We start from the raw sequence: 19,263 nt of genomic DNA, 5'->3' as shown, positions 1-19,263 counted from the left end.
CCTGTGTGTGAGCCATTAGTGCGCAGGCAGGCGTGGGTAGAGAGACCCCTGGGGAGTGGAAGTAGGTACTGCAGAACTGAGAGGTGGTCTATTTTAGATCACTGCAGCAGAACAGAGGTGGGGGGAGCAGAAATCAAAGTACACTAGTTAGGATGCGGAATATACTTCAGAGCTCCTCCGTTTATTGGTGGTAAGATGTTCGTCTCAGACTCCTCTTCGGTCTCCTACTTGTCTCCCTGTATCAACATTGCATGTTACGAACCTCCTATTAAGGCATTCAGGACCAAAAGTGTTCACATTGCTCTTTCTACTTTAACAGCTGTGGTAGTGTAAATTACATTGGTTAGATAACGAGGGGAATCAACTATAACAGTACCATCCTATCGGACACGTTGGGGAAATGTATTCTTGGTGTGACAGTCAGAGCTACAACACTTCAGATAGTAATAGGCTACTGGTTATGATCCCCTTGTTTGTAGCAAGTGTCACATTCTTGATACTCACTCATACATGTAGTAAATTGAACCCAATCTAGTAAATTATACTGATAATTGTTTCCCTCATTTTCCGTTTTCAAGTACGACTGTGGGATTCCCTTACCCCCCATTTCTGTGCTAGCATAGCTCTCTCGTTTTAAGCCTAGATTGCCATTTGACATAGACAATGAACCCTAAGTAACCCTAACATTGCCACTATATCAGACTTCATCAACACCCCTCCCCCCCCCCACCACCATCATCAGACCTCATCTCCACTAATTCCACTATTGACAATGATGGAGATGTACGCGGCGTGACCAGGAGGTTGATTGAAGTGAAGTGAGGGATAATAAGTTTGCACAGCGGCGACAGAACTTCTTTGACACGCTGATGAAGTGATGCTAATTGCCAAGTGCCACTGAGAAGTGATTCATTAATGCATGAGGAGAAAGAAAAAAAAACTGAGAACCTTGAGTGCTGACAGTCACTAAATCCTTTTCAATTTAGTCGAAATTTAAGAGACGGACGTGAGGCAGAATGCCATCCTGTTGTTGGATTTGGTAGGTGGCAATTTTCAAAACACAAGCTCTATGTGCGCAGTGTGGAACTGAAATATGTCTTCCTTGAAACAACCATAAAATGACTTTTTTGTACTGTATGATTATCGCATGCTCATGTGAAATAACAATGCTTTATTGCTGACATTGAGATGTTTTTTTTCTGCTTTATTCATTTGCAATGTAGTAATTCTGCTGTTCAAAGATTGCTGGTACTGTGTGTGATTCTTGCTTAATTGACTTTATAAGCGTTTCCACAACTGTAACCGTACTATATCTAAATATTTCATAAATCTGTTTAACTTGTTACTACATTAAAAAACATTTAAACGCAAGGTAACTAGAATGCTTTTAACTTTGTCTAACCAAACAAACCATCAACAAAAAAAACACATCCTCAAGTTCTTCCTGTCCTAACTAAAGCTGAATTAAAGTACATAACTTGCTAAACATTTGACATGTTGCCCTTCTAACCTCTAACCTTTCAACTTCCAGATTTCTTTGTAACCTCTCTTAATTTGTCTTCTCCAAATTTCTTAAAGGGAACTTTGATAGTGAGCGCCTGGCTATTGCTAGACAAAGAATCCCATACCGACTCGGTCGGGTAGTTGACGAGTGGCTACTCGACAAAGGTAATAAATAATCCCTTTAACTCCACTAATGATCTAACCGCTTAACCTACCGTTAACCACCACTCTGGAGGAGGTGCAGTGCCACGCAGAAGGGTGAAGGCTTCATAACAATTGGCTGATATATCATTACTCATTAGTTTTGATAGAATTGGTATCTGAAAACCAACCTGGCAATCATTGCTTGTTGGATGATAAGTTATTTTATATCCCATATTTGCCATTATTAAACACCCTGACTTTCCCTTAAGGAACCTGTTCACTGTGTTGTAATTGGCTATGTATTTATTTTTTTGATAAACGCTAACTCCAATCTCTAGCATTGGTAACAATATATCCATGGCACCATATCCAAAGCACCTTAAAGTGGGCCTGCATCTCTTCAGAGAAATAACCCCCAAATAACCCGACATAACCCCCAATAACCTGAGCACATGTAAATAGCCTATTTCGTTTGCTTCTTTCCTGTGTCTTTTGTTGGCTGAATGTGAATTTGCACTGACCCACTGAATATATTTAATCATTCATGAAAATCAAAAATATATATATATATATATACAGGTGAAACTCAAAAAATTAGAATATCGTGCAAAAGTTCATTTATTTCAGTCATTCAACCTAAATGGTGAAACTAATATATTATATAGACTCATTACATTCAAAGTGAGATATTTCAAGCCTTTATTTGTTATAATTGTGATTATTATGGCTTACAGCTTGTGAAAACCCCAAATTCAAAATCTCAGAAAATTAGAATATTACATAAAATCAATAAAAAAAGGATTTTAAATACAGAAATGTCGGCCCTCTAGAAAGTATAATCATGCATATATACTAAGTACTTGGTTTGGCCCCTTTTCCACGAATGATTGCCTAAATGCGGCGTGGCATGGATGCTATCAGCCTGTGGCACTGCTGAGGTGTTATGGAAGCCCAGGTTGCTTTGATAGAGGCCTTCAGCTCGTCTGTAGTGTTGGGTCTGGTGTGTCTCATCTGCCTCTTGACAATACTCCATAGTTTCTCTATTGGGTCAGGAGAGTTGTCTGGCCAATCAACACAGTAATACCATGGTCAGTCAACCAGTTACCAGTGGCTTATGGTAATGTGGGCAGGTGCAAAGTCTAGCTGGAAATGGACATTGTCATCACCATAAAGCTTGTCAACAGACAGAAGCATGAAGTGCTCTAAAATCTCCTGGTATAGACAGCTGTGGTGACTTTGGACTTGATAACACAGTGGACCAACACCATCAGATGACATGGTGCCTCAAATCATCACTGACTGTTGAAACTTGACAGTGGTCTTCAAGCCCCTTGGATTTTGTGCCCCTCCACTCTTCCACTGTGGGACCTTGAGTTCCATGAAAGGCAACATTTAATTTGGATCAGTGATGATTTGAGGTATCATGTCATCTGCTGCTGTTAGTCCACTGTGTTATCAAGTCCAAAGTCACCACAGCCATCTAGCAGAAGATTTTAGAGCACTTCATGCTTCTGTCTGTTGACAAGCTTTATGGTGATGACAATTTCCATTTTCAGCTAGACTTGGCACCTGCCCACAGTACCATAACTGGTTGACTGACCATGGTATTACTGTGCATGAATGGCCAGACAACTCTCCTGACCTGAACTCCATAGCATCCATGCCACACCGCATTGAGGCAAGAATTCATGCAAAAGGGGCCCAAACCAAGTACTTAGTACATATGCATGATTATACTTTCTAGAGGGCCGACATTTCTGTATTTAAAAACCTTTTTTTTAATGATTTGATGTAATATTCTAATTTTCTGAGATTTTGAATTTGGGTTTTTTATAAACTGTAAGCCATAATAATCACAATTATAACAAATAAAGGATTCACATATCTCACTTTGCATGTAATGAGTCTGTATAAGATATTATTTTCACCTTTAAAGTTGAATTACTGAAATAAATTAACTTTTGCACGATATTCTAATTTTTCGAGTTTCACCTGTATATACATATATATCACTGTCTCTTCAAGAAAGAAAATTGAATCCCCAATGAAAGTCACTAAAAGTTAAAGGGACTGTTGATATGTTTGTTCCGTAATCAGTCTGTATTCATCGCAGACCGTGGGCGCCTTTTTCTGCCCAACGCTGCGTATAACTAGTGCCATAAGTGTGATGATCCTTTAACCCTTTGAGTACCAAATGTCCCAACCTCTTCGTCTTTGTCTTGTGCCGTGTTTGTGCTGCTGAAGGTGGTTGATTCTTAAAAAAAGAGAGGAATAAAATAAATCAGAAGGACAGCAACCTGTATATGGGGCCGAGTCTTCAAATAGTGTCTGTGTTGTTATAGAAGCACAGCAGACGTATTTATAATTTTTCTTCTGAGCACGTTTTAAAGTCTGGTAGTTCCAAAAAGATAGTAACAAAAGCACACATAGTACAGTACCACTTATCTGAATAAAAGGCACAGTATAGGGATGGTTATAGTGTAGATTATCGGATTATGTGTCAGTAAGGTTTGCCTTTTCTTAAATATGCATGAAATATGGTATGAGATTATCACAAATTAAGTTTCGACATAAGCCAATTAGCTTTAGGGGGCTCCTTATTGTGAATGATAACACATGCAGGGATGATTCCAGAAGATACAAGTTGTCTCAGGGAGCTAAATGAAGTATTCATGCGACAGACAAACAAGATAAATGAAACGCCCACATATTTATTTCATGTAAACAAAACAACCCCTGCATTCATCTCCAGCTCCTATAAACTGACTTTTACTGGTCTCCAACGTTGCGCCAGGGAATGCATTTCTGCTGAGGGTAGTTACAACACATGTCATAATTAAAAAAGACTTGGGAGATGAAAGTTGAATTAAAAAGTGGATCAATAAAAAATTACTCGCCCTACTTCTAAAAATTATTTGTGCACGCTAGGAATCTCTAAGAAGGGAATCAGCTTGAAATGTAATGTATTATTCTCTTTCTTCTCTAGTTTGAGAACAGTATGCATCCAATCATTTAGATGACAGTATTGGGAGAAATGAGGGAGATGAAATAAACAAATTAACCCCATCAAACTTTAAGTGAGGGCTTTGATCAGTGTGCATTTTCACAGAAATGTTCCACGTTTGCTTATTTGTTCATTTGATTAGATTCATTAAAGACAAAGTAACACACACGTCATGGACTGCCAAGGCAAAGTGGTTTTGGAAAAGGCATTTCTAACACATGTAAGACACATGAGTCTAGATAATGAAGGGGATGAGCGGACATTTCCAAGGTCAAAGGGTTAAAGCTTTTTGTTGCTTTGATAAGGAAGCGGCTAGAACTTAAAGCTAAGAAATGTCTTAGCAGAATCTAACCACCTAACAGCAAATCAAACTCCATCCAAACTAAATGCTGAGGGGCTCTCTCATGACTCCCCGCCTTCCACCACAAGCTGTCATATGAAACGATTTGATAACTTTTCCAGCTTCGCCCTGCTGGTGACAAAATTAAGAGATCCCTCAGTTATAACCTTGTTATAAATGGTGTTTAACATTTGAACATAATTGGACCTTGATGTCAGTATTTGGAAGAACTTGGACAGGTTTCGGCGATCGCTTGGGACAAAAACTAAATGAAAAGCTAACTAAGTTCTAACTATGACTAAAATGACAAAAATCTCCAACTGGCAACTTCTTACCCTTGTCTCCACTTCCACGTAATGCAAAACTCAGAGGGTTAAAACAAAGCAAATAACTAAATACCAAATTCAGAAGTGACACATCTGCTCTGGATCATTGAAAATAAATGTGTACCGGTATTAAGAAATAAACGAAGGTCCCTTTAACATTTATTGTTTTCACCATTAAGGAAATGCTACATGTTTTGAATGCACTGTTCTACATGTTATTTGTTAAGCAGACTGTTGTCAAGACTGTTTGAATTTTAATGAGAGTTAAGGAGTGTGTGTGTGTGTGTGCGTGTGTGCATGTGTGTGTATGCGTGTGTGTGTGTGTGTGTGTGTGTGTGTGTTTGTGTGTGTTATCAATAAGGGGATTTGGTCTCTGAATTTATGACATGATTGCATCAAAACAATCAGCCCAATGGGTCTCCCATCCAAGTGCCTTCAATTCTGTAAAATTCAACGAGCACTGAGAAACTTGCCCATCTTACAGATCCCATTGGTATTGCAACAGTAGTAATTGCTCGCAATTATTCTCCAAAATCTGTATTTTGGTCACACTGAGATATAATGGAAGTCATTGAAGCCAGCAGTGTCCTAGAGGAGAACTGTGATGTGTCACGGCATCTCACTCCAAAGCCCTCATCCCAGTCTCCGCTACTGTGTGTGACGCAGATGAGACTGAGCGTCTCTGTCCGACTCTGCTGCCTGCTGACTAAATCCAAAAAGGCAGCCATTACGGGGACTCAATGGAGGGGGAAAATCTGAGTGCCAAAAGTTTTCAACAACTCTGTCCAACCAAAACTTGCTCGAATGTGTCCCCTTTCCATGCGTCTTTCTCTCATCCCAGATATTTATTATTCTTGCCATCAACACTTGAGCTTTGCTGAAAACGTGGCAAGCATTTCTCAACATAAATGTAACCAATAAAATAGTTACAATAGTAACATGTTGCAGCGTCCTGATCTCATCAGAGATCTCCACAGGAAAATAAAAATTACAAATAACCAGCAAAAATAAATTCCCCTTATGCTGGGCTTACACTAGAGGACTTTTAAAAGACTTTGAAAAGACTGAAGACTGAAACCCTCTTACATCTAAAGACAATCAACTCACACCTGAAGACAACTAGTCATTAGTTTTCAGTCACAGAGTGAGATTTTGAAAAGACAGGGGGTCTCATATTGCAAGACTACAACTAGATTCCTTTTGAGATTAATATTATTTCCGCAAACGCGATAGTGATTATTTAATTAAAAAAAGGTTAATTCAATATTCCGAGCGGGGGACTTCCTTTAGTTATTTTGACTCGTCCCCCAATAACTTTAACTCCTAACCCTGTATTTGACGGTAGAGTGTTAAGGTTGCGCGGCTGTCAGCCTGGTTCTCCCGCCGAGGCTTCAAGGTAAAAAAATTCCTAAATAAGTCCCTGCACAGACGGCCACATGCCGCTCCTCCTGTCGTGCTTGGTGCATGCGAGAGTGTGACAGTGTTTACGTCATTTTGCTTGAGCCAACCCCTTAAGACTAACGATAATATCAAACATGTTTGATATTGTCGGAATGTCAAGACGAGAAGAAGACTGGCTGAAATCGTGTCGGAAGACCACCTTACACCAAACGACTGAGATTACGTGTGCACGCCACAACTCCAGCACGACTTCTGTGATTTCAGTCCGACATTGGAAGATTGTCTGCGACTGTCAAATCGCGTGAAAAGTCGTGTAGTGTAAGCCCAGCATTAGTTGTGCAAATTAGCGAGGACGTCACGCGAGCAAAGCTTCCTAATGAATAGCAGCTGTACGTCTTCTTCTGGCAAGTTGTCCAAACCCAGGACAATTCAGATCTTAAGAGACGAGGAAAACTACACCACCAGTTATCTGTGGCATGAAAAGGAAAGCTGTAGAATCTGGTTGAATGTTCATTGGTGGTTAATGGTCTGGTGTGAGCTTCCCCATTCCCTAATCAAAAGCAATCAAGTCCTCCCACTCTGTGTGCGGTCCAGAGCCCAAATCAACATCTCCAGGCCAGGCACCGGCCCAGATCGGCTATTCATGATCCCAGCTTCATTTCAGAGGTTCTCTCACAGCAGGCTGCGGCCAACGGAGAACAAAATCTATCCGAGTCCATCTTTCAGCAACTCTATGATGAGCTGCGTATCCTGCCGAGTTACTATCTTGTTTTCTTATTTGATGTGTCTACACCATCATGGCAATATTGGAGAGAAGAAAACTATATGGGTGTTAACGTGCTCGCTCATGAGTGGAAAAGTGCTGCGAGAAAAGCAGCTCTGTAACTGGAATCAAGGGACACTTGGCTGTTATTTGATGGTCCCCTACCATGAAATGGCCTAAAAAGCAGCATAGTCACAGCTGGAGTGAATACAAAGAGAGAAAACTGTCCCCTGCTAACCACCGTGCCATTTCTTTCCGTGCCCCAACCTCGATGTGTCAAATGTTTAAGATCTGCATACATATATGGGATCAGATATACAGCCAAATTATGACTCAATCCAATCTATTGTCGTAAAACTCACTGCCACAATCTCTGTGCCTTCAGCTCCTGTCAAGGACCTCAGGGCTGCAGGCTGCCGCACAAGGCTTTCAGTCTAACTTCATGCTGCATTTGGCCTCTCATCTCCATTGTCAAACACAATTTATTCATAGTGTTCTATCCAAACCGGCCTAACTTGTGAGGACCGAAAAAGCAAAACTCTCTTAATTACCAAAGAGAGCCTTGTGCTAAGGAGATAACTTGGGAACACTTCATAAATCGACTTTGTCCCCACCCTTATTGTGCTTTAGTATTTCCGCCTGTTTGTTCTCTTTGTTTTGTAAAGAAGAAAATGGAAATGGGGGAGTTCTTGTTTGTTGATAGACATACTCGAAAATTCAGGAGGCGCGTGAAGGATTTGTAATGCAAACCCATATAGACTGCACGCAAACAGTCCGACTTTCTGTTCTGCACATCACAAAGCAGTGTATTGACAATTCTAGGCCATCCCTCCCACCCTGCAATTCAGCTAAGAGAAAACATTATAGATATAAGCTCCTTGCAGCCATATGGCATCCCTCCTCTCTGCGAGATAACAGCAGTAGGAGGAGGCTGAGATAGGCGTAATGAAGGTGAAAGTAGAAAGATACTGCTGCAGTCCTTTTCCTATCCCCTGCACCTGAGATGGGTAAACTTAGATCGTCCCCCTGCACGTTCCCTATGTCTCCCTCCAACGACCACAACCTCCATGTTAGTCACTCACTGCCCCGGGGAGGGCCTATGCCTGGTAAGAGAACATTATCCAAACTCCATCCCCTCCCCTCTTCTCCACCTACATCCTGGTTGTAGCAGACACACAGCCATTATTTCATAGCCTCCGACAAGCAATCTGTGCATTAGCAAGCAGAGCGTGGCCCAAGCCAAGCCCACTCCCTGGCTTTGGCACAGCTCAGCTTGTAATTACCGACCACAACTCATCTGAGACAAGCCATTTCTCTCCTTTTGAAAAAAAAAGCGAGGAGGATGGTGCATCGATGCAAAGCTGCAACTGGAAACTTGCTATTACTCCAACTGTTCCTGCAACAGCTTTTAGGGAGCAGGTTGCTTTTGGTTGAAGGACTTATCTAAACAACATTCTGCTCTCTATTTTTAACTCACGTCAGCCAGGAGTGATGCAACCTGTACCCAACCGTTAAAAGCGTTAGATCTGCCGATGGGTCTTTCGTTAGAAAAATCCTCCGGCAAACAGGAAGTGTTGCCTTTCCCATTTTCTGTAACAGGTAAAAGTCAGTATGATATTTTATATATCTACCATTCCTGACCAGATAAATAAAGAGCGCCGCCCACCTGCAGAAACATTTTAACAAGGACAAGACTAATCTTAGTAAAACCACACAAAAAAATTTAAGAAAAACACAAGGAATAATAAAATTTATTTTTCAAAGCCATTTCTATCCAACGTCAACATTATACTCATCAAAGTAATGGCTGAAATCTGGCCGCACAACACAATCAGTCATATGATCAGACAGGTTGTAGACAACCCAGCTTATCTACACCCTTTTATTGGCTAGTAAAACCTTAAGTGAGGATACCTTATTAGTAGGTAACAATCTGACCCACTGGAAGAAAATAATTTGCCCCAAATCGCCTCAGCCCATTCCCGCATTTGGCTGTCACAAATGTTGTGTGGATAAGCAATCTATGACATTTCTTGGTACAATTTAAGGTTAGATTATTTGGCATTCTACAACACGGGGATGCCCATTTAATATAACACAGGAGCAAATGTGTATATACTAGATTTACTTATACACAATGTATGTGCAATGTGTGTTATATGCGTATTATAAATGAAAGAAAATGCAATTATTTACTCTTATTAAAAGTTATCTCCTTCACAAACATTAATCCACAACTGGCAGGGACTTTAACCTACTGTTTCTGAAATAACTACTATCCCACAATGCCTTAATTTCTTCAGACAGCTTTACATTGCGTTAGGTGGTTTTTCAACATACTAGGAGTCACCTTTGTTTTTTCTTTCAAATATGTTTGGACATCCTGGTGGTTTGTTCACAACATGTCCATTTGAAAGTTTGTGTTTTTTTGCCCAATAAGACATATTTTTAGTGATGTCAGAGTGTTCTTACCATTCTCAGAAATGTATATCAGAATAACTTTTCTGATTGCAATGTTGTTAATACTGATAGAAGACAGATTTATCACACTGACTGTACTGAGATTATTTTCACTCTGCTATTTCTGACAGCACATCTAGCTGAGCATGTTATTTTAGTAAGTGTAAATGTATACCCAGTCCTCCATATGAGAATATTTTCTTGTCAAACGGCAGGGATGCAATGATACACACAACAGGAAGTTATGGCCTCAAAATAAGCCCGGTACATATTATTAGACCGTGTCATCACCGCAAGGTTAACCATGTTAACCAGCTGACGACACTTCACAATGAAGGTGGAAAGCAATACGTGACAGCGCAAGCACTTCAGTGTACTCTCCTGTGCCTCTTTCGCTTTCAGTCGCCACTGTTCACTCACTAACTTACATCTCAACTTTTCTTTGTCACATTTTTTTCCTCTTTTAATAATGTCAGCATTCTCTCCCTGTCCAACCTTTTATTTTCCTTATCTTCTCCCTCTCTCTTATCTGATAGATGACTCAGGAGCTAACCCATGGCCAGTACATTTTCTGTTAGGAATGTGTCATATGACATATGCGTCATAATGACAGGCCAGTGTTAGATGTACAGTAGGAGGGCGTCCACATCTCTCTTCATATTGATTACCTGACAGCTGGGGGTGGTAGTGGAGGAACGCTGCATTTCACTGTGCATTGCAAATGTAAAAATAAACCAGCTGCACAAGATGCTGTGTCTTGCAGGGGTCATTACCATAATGATTTGAGAAAATCGAAGTTAGAGTGCTTCTCACCTGCTACGCCATTGGCCACTAAGACCCCTTGGGTGATCCAACCAAAGGCGGTTGTGATTGCATTTAGTAGTGCCGTTAGAATTAGTCCTGCCCACCAGGCCCTTTCATGGACATATAAAGAAATGGACACCGTATTGAAACATGGCGCCCATTCATTCCTATGAAAGCTGCTCATTGGCGCAGGGAAGCCACAAGGAAGTGACTTTCTGCTTCACGTGAGCTTGGCACGCCCCTAAAGCATGACGTTACTCAGTGTAACGTTATAATATGTCCGTGCATTAAGCTAAGCGGGACGAGCACAGTTGCATTGTTTATCGACCATGGAAGTATAAGTTACTAATCCCCGATGATTCTCTATATGTAATCTTTAAATTACACCCCGTCGTTGTAAAGTAATATAGTGATAAACGAAGATTCCTCCCGCCATCGGAGGCCGGGCCGGCCAAAGCAACGGTTGTTTCACTACGGCTCCTTTTAGCGGCTACACGCCTAACGGCTAAAACTGAAAATAAAACGGCTATAAAACGCTTTCGGTGGCGTTTTGAAAAGCGAAAACTTCCATTCTATTAGTACATGGTCTAAAGAAAAGTATGAGCCTTTGATCGATATCCAGAAAAAATTTAGCGGAGATACATTCTTGTTTGACGAAATTGTATTGGGAATGAATGGGGCTGGACCTGGGCTGGACCTCTATGATCTCCATTTTGATTTACGGACCCGTCACAGACAGTCTAATGCGTGTAATACCAGGCGTGGCCACCTGTCCATGCTGGCTGCTCGGAGAAGGCAGCGTCCTGGGGGCCTGGGCCCTTTACCCAAATGCCCTATTTAAGTAACAAAGGGTGCACAGCTCTTAGCCAAGGATCAGGATAATATGTATTTCCAGGCTGTAGGACAGGAGCAAAGATGAACAAGCTGCAGGACCCCATAATCACAATTTCAAGACAAAAGGGGCATGTAAAGGTCACACTATCCTCACCAATCTCAACTGGAAACCTAGCCTTGGGATTCAAATGATAATAAGTACAATATGACTGCTCCCTGCTCTTGAGGCTCCCCTTGCACTCTTTTATGTTGCTTTACTTTATATTTTCCAGCTTAAATACATATTCCTTTTTTACCCTGAGCTATTTTTACCCACTTTGTTGTGACAAATTTGAGGGACACTGTGCTACTTGGTACATTCTAAATTTCCACGTGGGATTTATAAGAACATACTGTATGGATTTAAATATAACGAGTAATGAGTAAAGTACGGAGTTCAGAACTAAAGGAAGAAAGGTACCATCCTTTGATAAATAATGGATGGACATATACGTAGATGGGTTGTATGTTGGGGAGAGATTTAAAACAGACTCTGCACACTGATCAGAGCTCTGGGTTTGTATTTGTTAAAGAGGCTTAATCTCTAGCTACTGCATGAGAGAACCCACTGGAGTCTGAATATGTTCAGCATTTGAACCATGCAGCCAGGTAGCTAAGGCTAGCTTATGTCTGCAGATATCAGGATGAATGGATAAACAGACAGAAGGATAGATCTATCAAGCTTGAGTCTGAAGCAGCTCATTGCCGAATCCTGACCAATACAGTCTCTGCTTTGCTGGTATATAAGGCATTTCGTATGACCATGAATGACTGTTATAATTATAGGCTGGCTGCATGCCTGCAACCCCCGGCACATCCCAAACAGCGCAGTCCCTCCAATCCTAAACCTGTGCCCATTAAATACATATCATCTTATTAACCCAGGGGATAGAGGCGAGGCAGCAGCCGACCAATCCCGTCAAAGTTGTCCAATAGACCCTCATCAGTGTGCAAACCCCGTGTGCTGTGCTGTCTGCTACAAACACGCACGAAAAGCTGTCCAGTCACACATTTTCACACACAAGGGGGGAGACGTATGTAAATAAATGTTCGGCATATACACACTACTTGAAAAGGCCAACTATCACACACATAAAGGTTATCTCACTGACATATTTCATAAGTTATTATACACATGCACACAGCTGCGGCGCCACATCCAGCTCCGTCATATTAAGCGCTGTGATTGCTTGTCATGCAGAGGCCTATTTTTCTCCCCCTCATCCCCATCCTCGCTCGTGGCCGTTAACAAAATTGGCTCTAAAACCGCATGTCACTTTTGATTTGGCCAGGCAGACCCTGAAACAATAACTTCATCAGGCCCTGTTAAAGTCTCATCCTGACCAGACAGCTCTGAAAACAAACGCTGATTTCCCTTCATCTAGTCTAGAGGGCACCTTTCTTCTTTGTTGCGCCTTCTGATGGTATGAAGGTATAAATGGCTGTCACGGTCCTCTGCTGCAATCAAGACCTGTCTTACTGCACTTTTTTAAAACGAAGAACATCGTCACATGCTGTAGTAGCATGGCAGGATAAAATAGGTCACCCTGCGGATTCTTGGACACTTTAAGGAATATGTCATTATTCGCCGATGCATGTGCACAGACTTTTCCGTTGGTATATAGCTAATCCCCTACTCTGCGTTATAATCATAAGCTTCTTGTCAATGTGGCTTTCTTGGTTCTCTACTGGCTCAGAGTGTTACTGTGACACCAATACACTTAACTCCTCAGGAGTAAACTGTCCTGTCTAAGCAGATCATCTTATGTTCTGCTCACAGACAGGGAGAGTCGGGCGTTTCTTTACTGGAACTTGATCTGTTTGGTAAATCAAGAGGGCCAATAGCATTCGGGGGAGATGGATGATGATGCTTGCCCTTTAATTTCTCTGCACTCCATCGCCCTTTACTGCAGAGTGGGGGCCAACTGGGTGCTGCTTGAAATGGGAGACCCTCTGGATTGATGTGTGTGCGTGTATGTGTGTATGTGTCCTCTTGTCAAGGACAGGAAGAGTGATACAGGGGTAAGGTAGACTTAGACTGTGCATTTTCAAGTGTGCTCTTGCGTGATATATCAAGGTTCTCTATGAATTTACACAAGCATGGTTATTCTCCTGTATTTTTTAACTTGCTGATGTCCATAATTCAACAATCCGTCCCTTCCATCACTCCTACTCCAAATGTCCTTAGTGATGAGATAATAGAGTGAGATTCAGCTATTATTTCAACAGTGCATATGCCAGACAGAAAGTCTCGTCATTATGAAGTTAGTGGATGAGAGCCGGGTCCCATGTGAGCCTAATGATCTGATAATGGGATGACACATGTAATGGCCCATCACAGTAGAATAAATGTATCTTTCCAGCACTTCTGTAGGAAACTTACAGGTACACATATACTGAAAATGTGGATTTACGCCCACATACATGTGCAGTTACGCCCACATATATGTGCAGTTATAGACATCATTTGTCTGGTATGTCCCACCCACCTGGGATATAACCATGTCAGAACGAGTGTACCCATATAGAAAGGGAGTAAATCATGATATTAATGATGAAGTACCCTCTCAGCTCTCTTAATTGAAAACAAATGTCCCTACAGTAGCTCAGTGCCGATAAATACAAGGCTTTCCTTTCTGGCCTGCAGTCCCACAGAGAAAACAATAGCAACATTTAAAAGATATTCAGGGGATTAACTTTCATTATAACACACAATTACACTAACACAGCAGTCAGTATCAAATCATGACATGTGCATGAGCAGCAGTAGACTTTAATACCTGTGTAAACAGTATATCTGCATACATGTATCCAAACATTCAGAGACTCAACTCCCATTTCAGAGGTCTGTAGCACGGCATCTCTAGAGTCTATTTTGCAGATGCACACATTAGTGCGATATCCCTTTCACAAAGAAACGCACTACTTCTTTCCTTTCAGGGATTGATTTATCCATAAAAAAGCTCTTTGGTTTCTCCCTACCTTCTCCTCTAAGTAATTACCTCATCAGGTCTGTTTTGAAACCACATCCTTCCAACAGTGTCTTGCAAATAATACTCCCCTCCTTCCTCTCTCCAGCTTCCCTCATGACTCATAATAGGGGGTCAAAGTTTCCATCAGCCCAAGGGGTTTGGTGGGATGTCCCCAAGGAGAGCCAGGATCCTAATATGGGGTAGAAAAAAAGTATAAATAAAACCAAACTGACATCAGCGAGAGAAAATACAGGAAGAAAAACTACACGTCAGACCACCACCATCCACCCCTTCACCACAAGTCCTGGTATCACATTAGTATTGGACCCTGGTTAAATGGGTTGACCCTATGCTGCCTTCATCCATCTATCCATCCAGATGAATTGTAATGACCACAGAGAGGGAGAGCCCCTGCTGAATTAAACATTTCCTTCCAATAAGGATCTTATTTTTCTCCTTTGGATGGCAGAGCTGGGCGACAGTTTTTTTCCCACTGGCTGAGGTACTTTATCATCGTGCAGCTCAGGTGCATTGGAGGTCAATGACACAGACCCAGCATTGTTCTAATATATTCAATTTCGGTGCAAATGAGATGCAATTCGCTGTAAACCTTCAGTCTCAGGGTCAAGCCGCAACTGCCCCTTCAATTTATTTGACTGCCAGATTTACGCTGCCTTTCTGAGAAAGTGGCACGTGCCCAGCCGTATAATGGCTACACCTGCAGCAAACCAGGGTCCAATATCCCTAAAGTGTTGCCAAAGGAATCCCATGTGATTGAAATAGTCTCCCTATCTCCCGTTTCCCACTGTGAATGTGTATTACTTACTTACTGTTTCATATGCAAGCTTGCCCAGAGACCATGACTTATTTGTACTTTTCGCACTCTCTTTTTCCTTTCCTCTTTCCATGGTTCCTCTTCTACACTTACCTCCACTTCCTCTCTCTACTTCGTCATTTCTTCCTCTTCCTTATCTTTCACATACCAGGTCGCCAGCTGACAATCTTCAACAGCCAGGCGTTCATCAAAATTGGTGGCGGTGGAGAGAAGGGACGCCACTTCCAGGGTCAGATCTCAGGTCTGTACTACAATGGCCTGCAGGTACTCAAACTGGCGGCCGAGGGCGACCCCAATGTCCAGACCCAGGGCAACCTGCGGCTGGTGGGTGACGTGCCCTCGGTGCTCACGACTGACACCACCTCCACCACCCCGCTGGCTGATATGTCCACCACAATCATGGAAACGACCACCACCATGGCCACGACCACCACCCGCAAACAGCGCTCCCCTACCATGAGGGACAGTGTCACACAGGTGAGCAGTTTTGTTTAAATGATCCAAGCTTGTTTACAGGGTTCATACTGAGAAGTTTAAAGAGCACTCCGTAGCTAGAAGAAGGCTGGTGTTTGACCCACTGAGCCAGGGAGACATTTTGGTACAGTGCGTTGTGATGGAACATTTTCAGCTACTTATTATTGGCTTTCTAAACTTTGCCCAAAACCTTAAAGTGCTGCGTAAAACAGCATGCCTAAATAACCAGATGGCCCTTCTTGGACAACTGAATGGGCATTTCAAAATAAATCTTCAGCAGCAAGGTGAAACAGGCATGTCCTCAGCACAGTGTTTTATTTTCAGCTTCCCCTTACACCCCTTAGCCCCATTCAGATGTTCAAACAGCCCTCAGCCTGTGATGGAGTCACATAACAGGTTTGTAAGGCTAGTCTACACCAATCCACACTTTAATTTTGATTTGTTCTAAGAACATATGGCTGTCTAAACCCCAGACGTGGTAGGATGCTGGAAAATAACAGCACATCCAGACAGATCAACACATTCTGGAGGAGGTGAGGGACATAATGAAAAGGAAATCCTGCAGCAGCAACTTAGCAGGCATAAACATATATTTATGATTCTCGTTCACACGCATGTGAAAGGCTGTGATTAATGTTCTGATGATTATCCACATGTGCTAATGGTAGCTATTGCCCTCATGGTGTGCAGCAATTAGCAAGCAGTAGGGAAACGCTGTTGCCCACATACTGGAAGATGGAAAAGGTGGGTCATCCAGGCCCACTGCTCTCATAAAGACAGGCCTAATAGCAGGCTCCATGTGTTCCAGGGGGGAATGTGCGTTAGTTCACGCACAATATCATAAACTACAATCTGTGTGTGAAAAAGCATGTGCAGCATTTAAAGCAAGTGTGATCCGGATCATCATTGGAATGATGGATGTACATTATGTCAGCTACTACTATTTATTTAATGAATTTGTATAATAACCACTTGAAAGCTGCCCTGTTTAAAAAGCTGTCCATTTATACTTTAACTTCAACGGCCAATAAACTTTAACGATGTCACAGGAAACACAAAGGAAAGCCAATTAACAGCGTATTTCTCTTATTCAGTTGTGTTAATTAACGCTATTCTGCAGATGCTTATGTGAGATCACTCAACAAGCTGCTCGCACCCGTTCCTGACAGGCACAATCGACAGATTCAGAATATATATATTTATATATTTATTTTGCCAGCTTACTCTTTGTCCCTTTATCATCATCTCAAACCTTAGCAGATTCCATCCTTTGAAGGTCCTATCCGCCTAATTTTGAATAAATGCAGCAGCAACAATTAGAGTGGGGCCCATCCTGTTGATGGTTGAGTGCACAATTCATGCAAATTCTTAGTGCACTTCCAGTTAAATGAAATTTGGAATGTTGGTTTTGCATGCTATTTTTTGTTTTGTTCTTCCTTTTGTACTCTTAGAAAAAGTCCCTTAATGAAGCCTCCGTAGCCTCATCAAAATGGTGCTCTGATGCCAGCTGACAAAAGATAAGAAGGTGGTTGTGTGCACAAATGTTTTCGCTCAAGCACTTTTCTTTCAGATGGTTGAGGCTGCCATGTAAGTACAGGCACGTTTTTGGACTGAAAGGTCAGTCAAAGCTGCTTCAAAGACAACGTTGTCTTCAGCGTGGCCCGTTGGCATGACTTGCCTAGATGAAATGGTTGATGTTTAAAGTTTCTTCGTCTTCTCTCTAAACATGATATCAATTAAACCAGACTCCAAGTCAAATGTAGCCATCCACTCAGTTCAATATCATATTTCTGGCTTCAAGACCCCTCTGCAGAGACATTGTTCCGAGTTGAGCAAATAAGCTTGTATCGCAGCGGTCTATGATGTTAAACTGGCAGCCATAGACGGCCCTGTTTGACAAATTATTTGGAACCATTTTAGGATAGCCAGGGATTCAGAGTGCTGTCAGCTTCTCTGTTGTTACAAGCTTTAATGTATTCTCCATTAGCAACCTGACGTTTATGTTGGGTCATAAAAAACTCCTACCGTTAGAGTGCTTTTTATTGCTAGGAATCTATTTTTCGGCTAGTGTACACGCATTTTAACAGCTTCCTCTTTATTTTTATTATATACCTAGCTAAACATAGTGTATTGTCAATGGCCTAACATAACAATAACATTGTGCATGACAATGAATAGACATTAAAAATTTGTCAACCATTCACATACGCCCAATGAACATACAAGTCTTATTGGGTCATACAGTTGACTCACGCAGCCCTGTTCATTCATAGAGATGTGTGACTGAACGGTTCTTATTCTGGAATTTATTTTTATTTGCAAAGAGCTGTTCGAGGCCTGGCAAGCTCATCCGAAAAGAGAGAAAATCAAGCAGAAATGCTTCAGTATAGGAGGGGGGGCGGTGTTCTAAAGTTGTTAAGGTAGACAGTTGTCGTTGAATAAAATTAAGCAAAAGTTTGTGAAAGGTTTGGAATTAAATTGACTCTGAACAGCTGAGATGCAACAGAGAGTGTTTGGAATCTTTACTATTTAGTATACTAAACTAGCCTGGCATTCCCAGACCTGCCACTAGGCGCTGGCAAATTAAATTTGCTGCGCGTGTTGGTCTGGACACGCTCCGTTGAAGCTTTATCAAGAAGACCAGAAATCTGGGCTCACGTTTCAATTGGTTCTATCTAATATGGGCGCGCCAGAGCCCTTTATATGGTGCTCTGGGGAGGACGTAACCGGATGACGACAGTGACATGCATGCGACGTCGAAGCCGTGATAGTAAACATCAAATATGGCTGCGGATATGTTGTGTGAGTTTGAGACTGCTTTGGCCTTGACCCTTAACGATTTGGAAGATGGCACTCAAATATTTAATTAGCAAGGAAGTGGAATGTTCTATTTTGCCGACCGACAACGGCAAACGTTTAATTTAACAGTTTAACAGCTGTTCGCTAAACGAAAGGGGCTTACGTCGCCTTGTGCATCGCTCTGATTGGTTGTAGTGCTATCCAACTGCGTGCGGTGGCATTTGAAATGCACGAGTCGGAGCCGCCCCTTGAGTTGGAAATTACTAATGATCGTGGCCAGACCCTCTATCGTTCAAGATATCAGGGTCTGGATTTCCAGGCTAATACTAAACTGCATTTGACGAGAATCCAATGTTGCGTAGGAAGAGGTTGGTTTTATATTGATGGCAGGAACCCTAGGAACCCTAACCCTAGGAATTTTTTTTTTTATTGTGAGCAGTAGTGTGTATGCAGCTGAACAGATGAGGAAAGGCACATTATGTTAATTTAATTTACAATAAGAATCACAATATAAAGTATACAGCTCAAAGCTGGGCATTGAATATGTGGCAGTATGAATTCACAG

The 19,263-nt window shown here is 41.8% G+C and overlaps 1 protein-coding gene across 1 annotated transcript in view; it reads left to right on the top strand.

Annotated features, from left to right (window-relative positions):
• Positions 1–19,263, top strand: part of nrxn2b (neurexin 2b) — a 580,176-nt gene that overhangs the window by 547,785 nt on the left and 13,128 nt on the right. The window contains exons 18-19 of the mRNA XM_080051970.1: positions 1,579–1,668; positions 15,577–15,902. Coding sequence (XP_079908096.1) covers positions 1,579–1,668; positions 15,577–15,902 — 416 coding nt within the window. The remainder of the gene's footprint in view (positions 1–1,578; positions 1,669–15,576; positions 15,903–19,263) is intronic.

The sequence above is a fragment of the Ammodytes marinus genome, assembly GCF_949987685.1.
Source record: "Ammodytes marinus genome assembly, chromosome: 23".
Classification (NCBI taxonomy): Eukaryota; Metazoa; Chordata; class Actinopteri; order Uranoscopiformes; family Ammodytidae; genus Ammodytes; species Ammodytes marinus.
The sequence above is the reverse complement of the archived record's forward strand: the minus strand, read 5'-3'. Positions and strand labels throughout refer to the sequence as shown.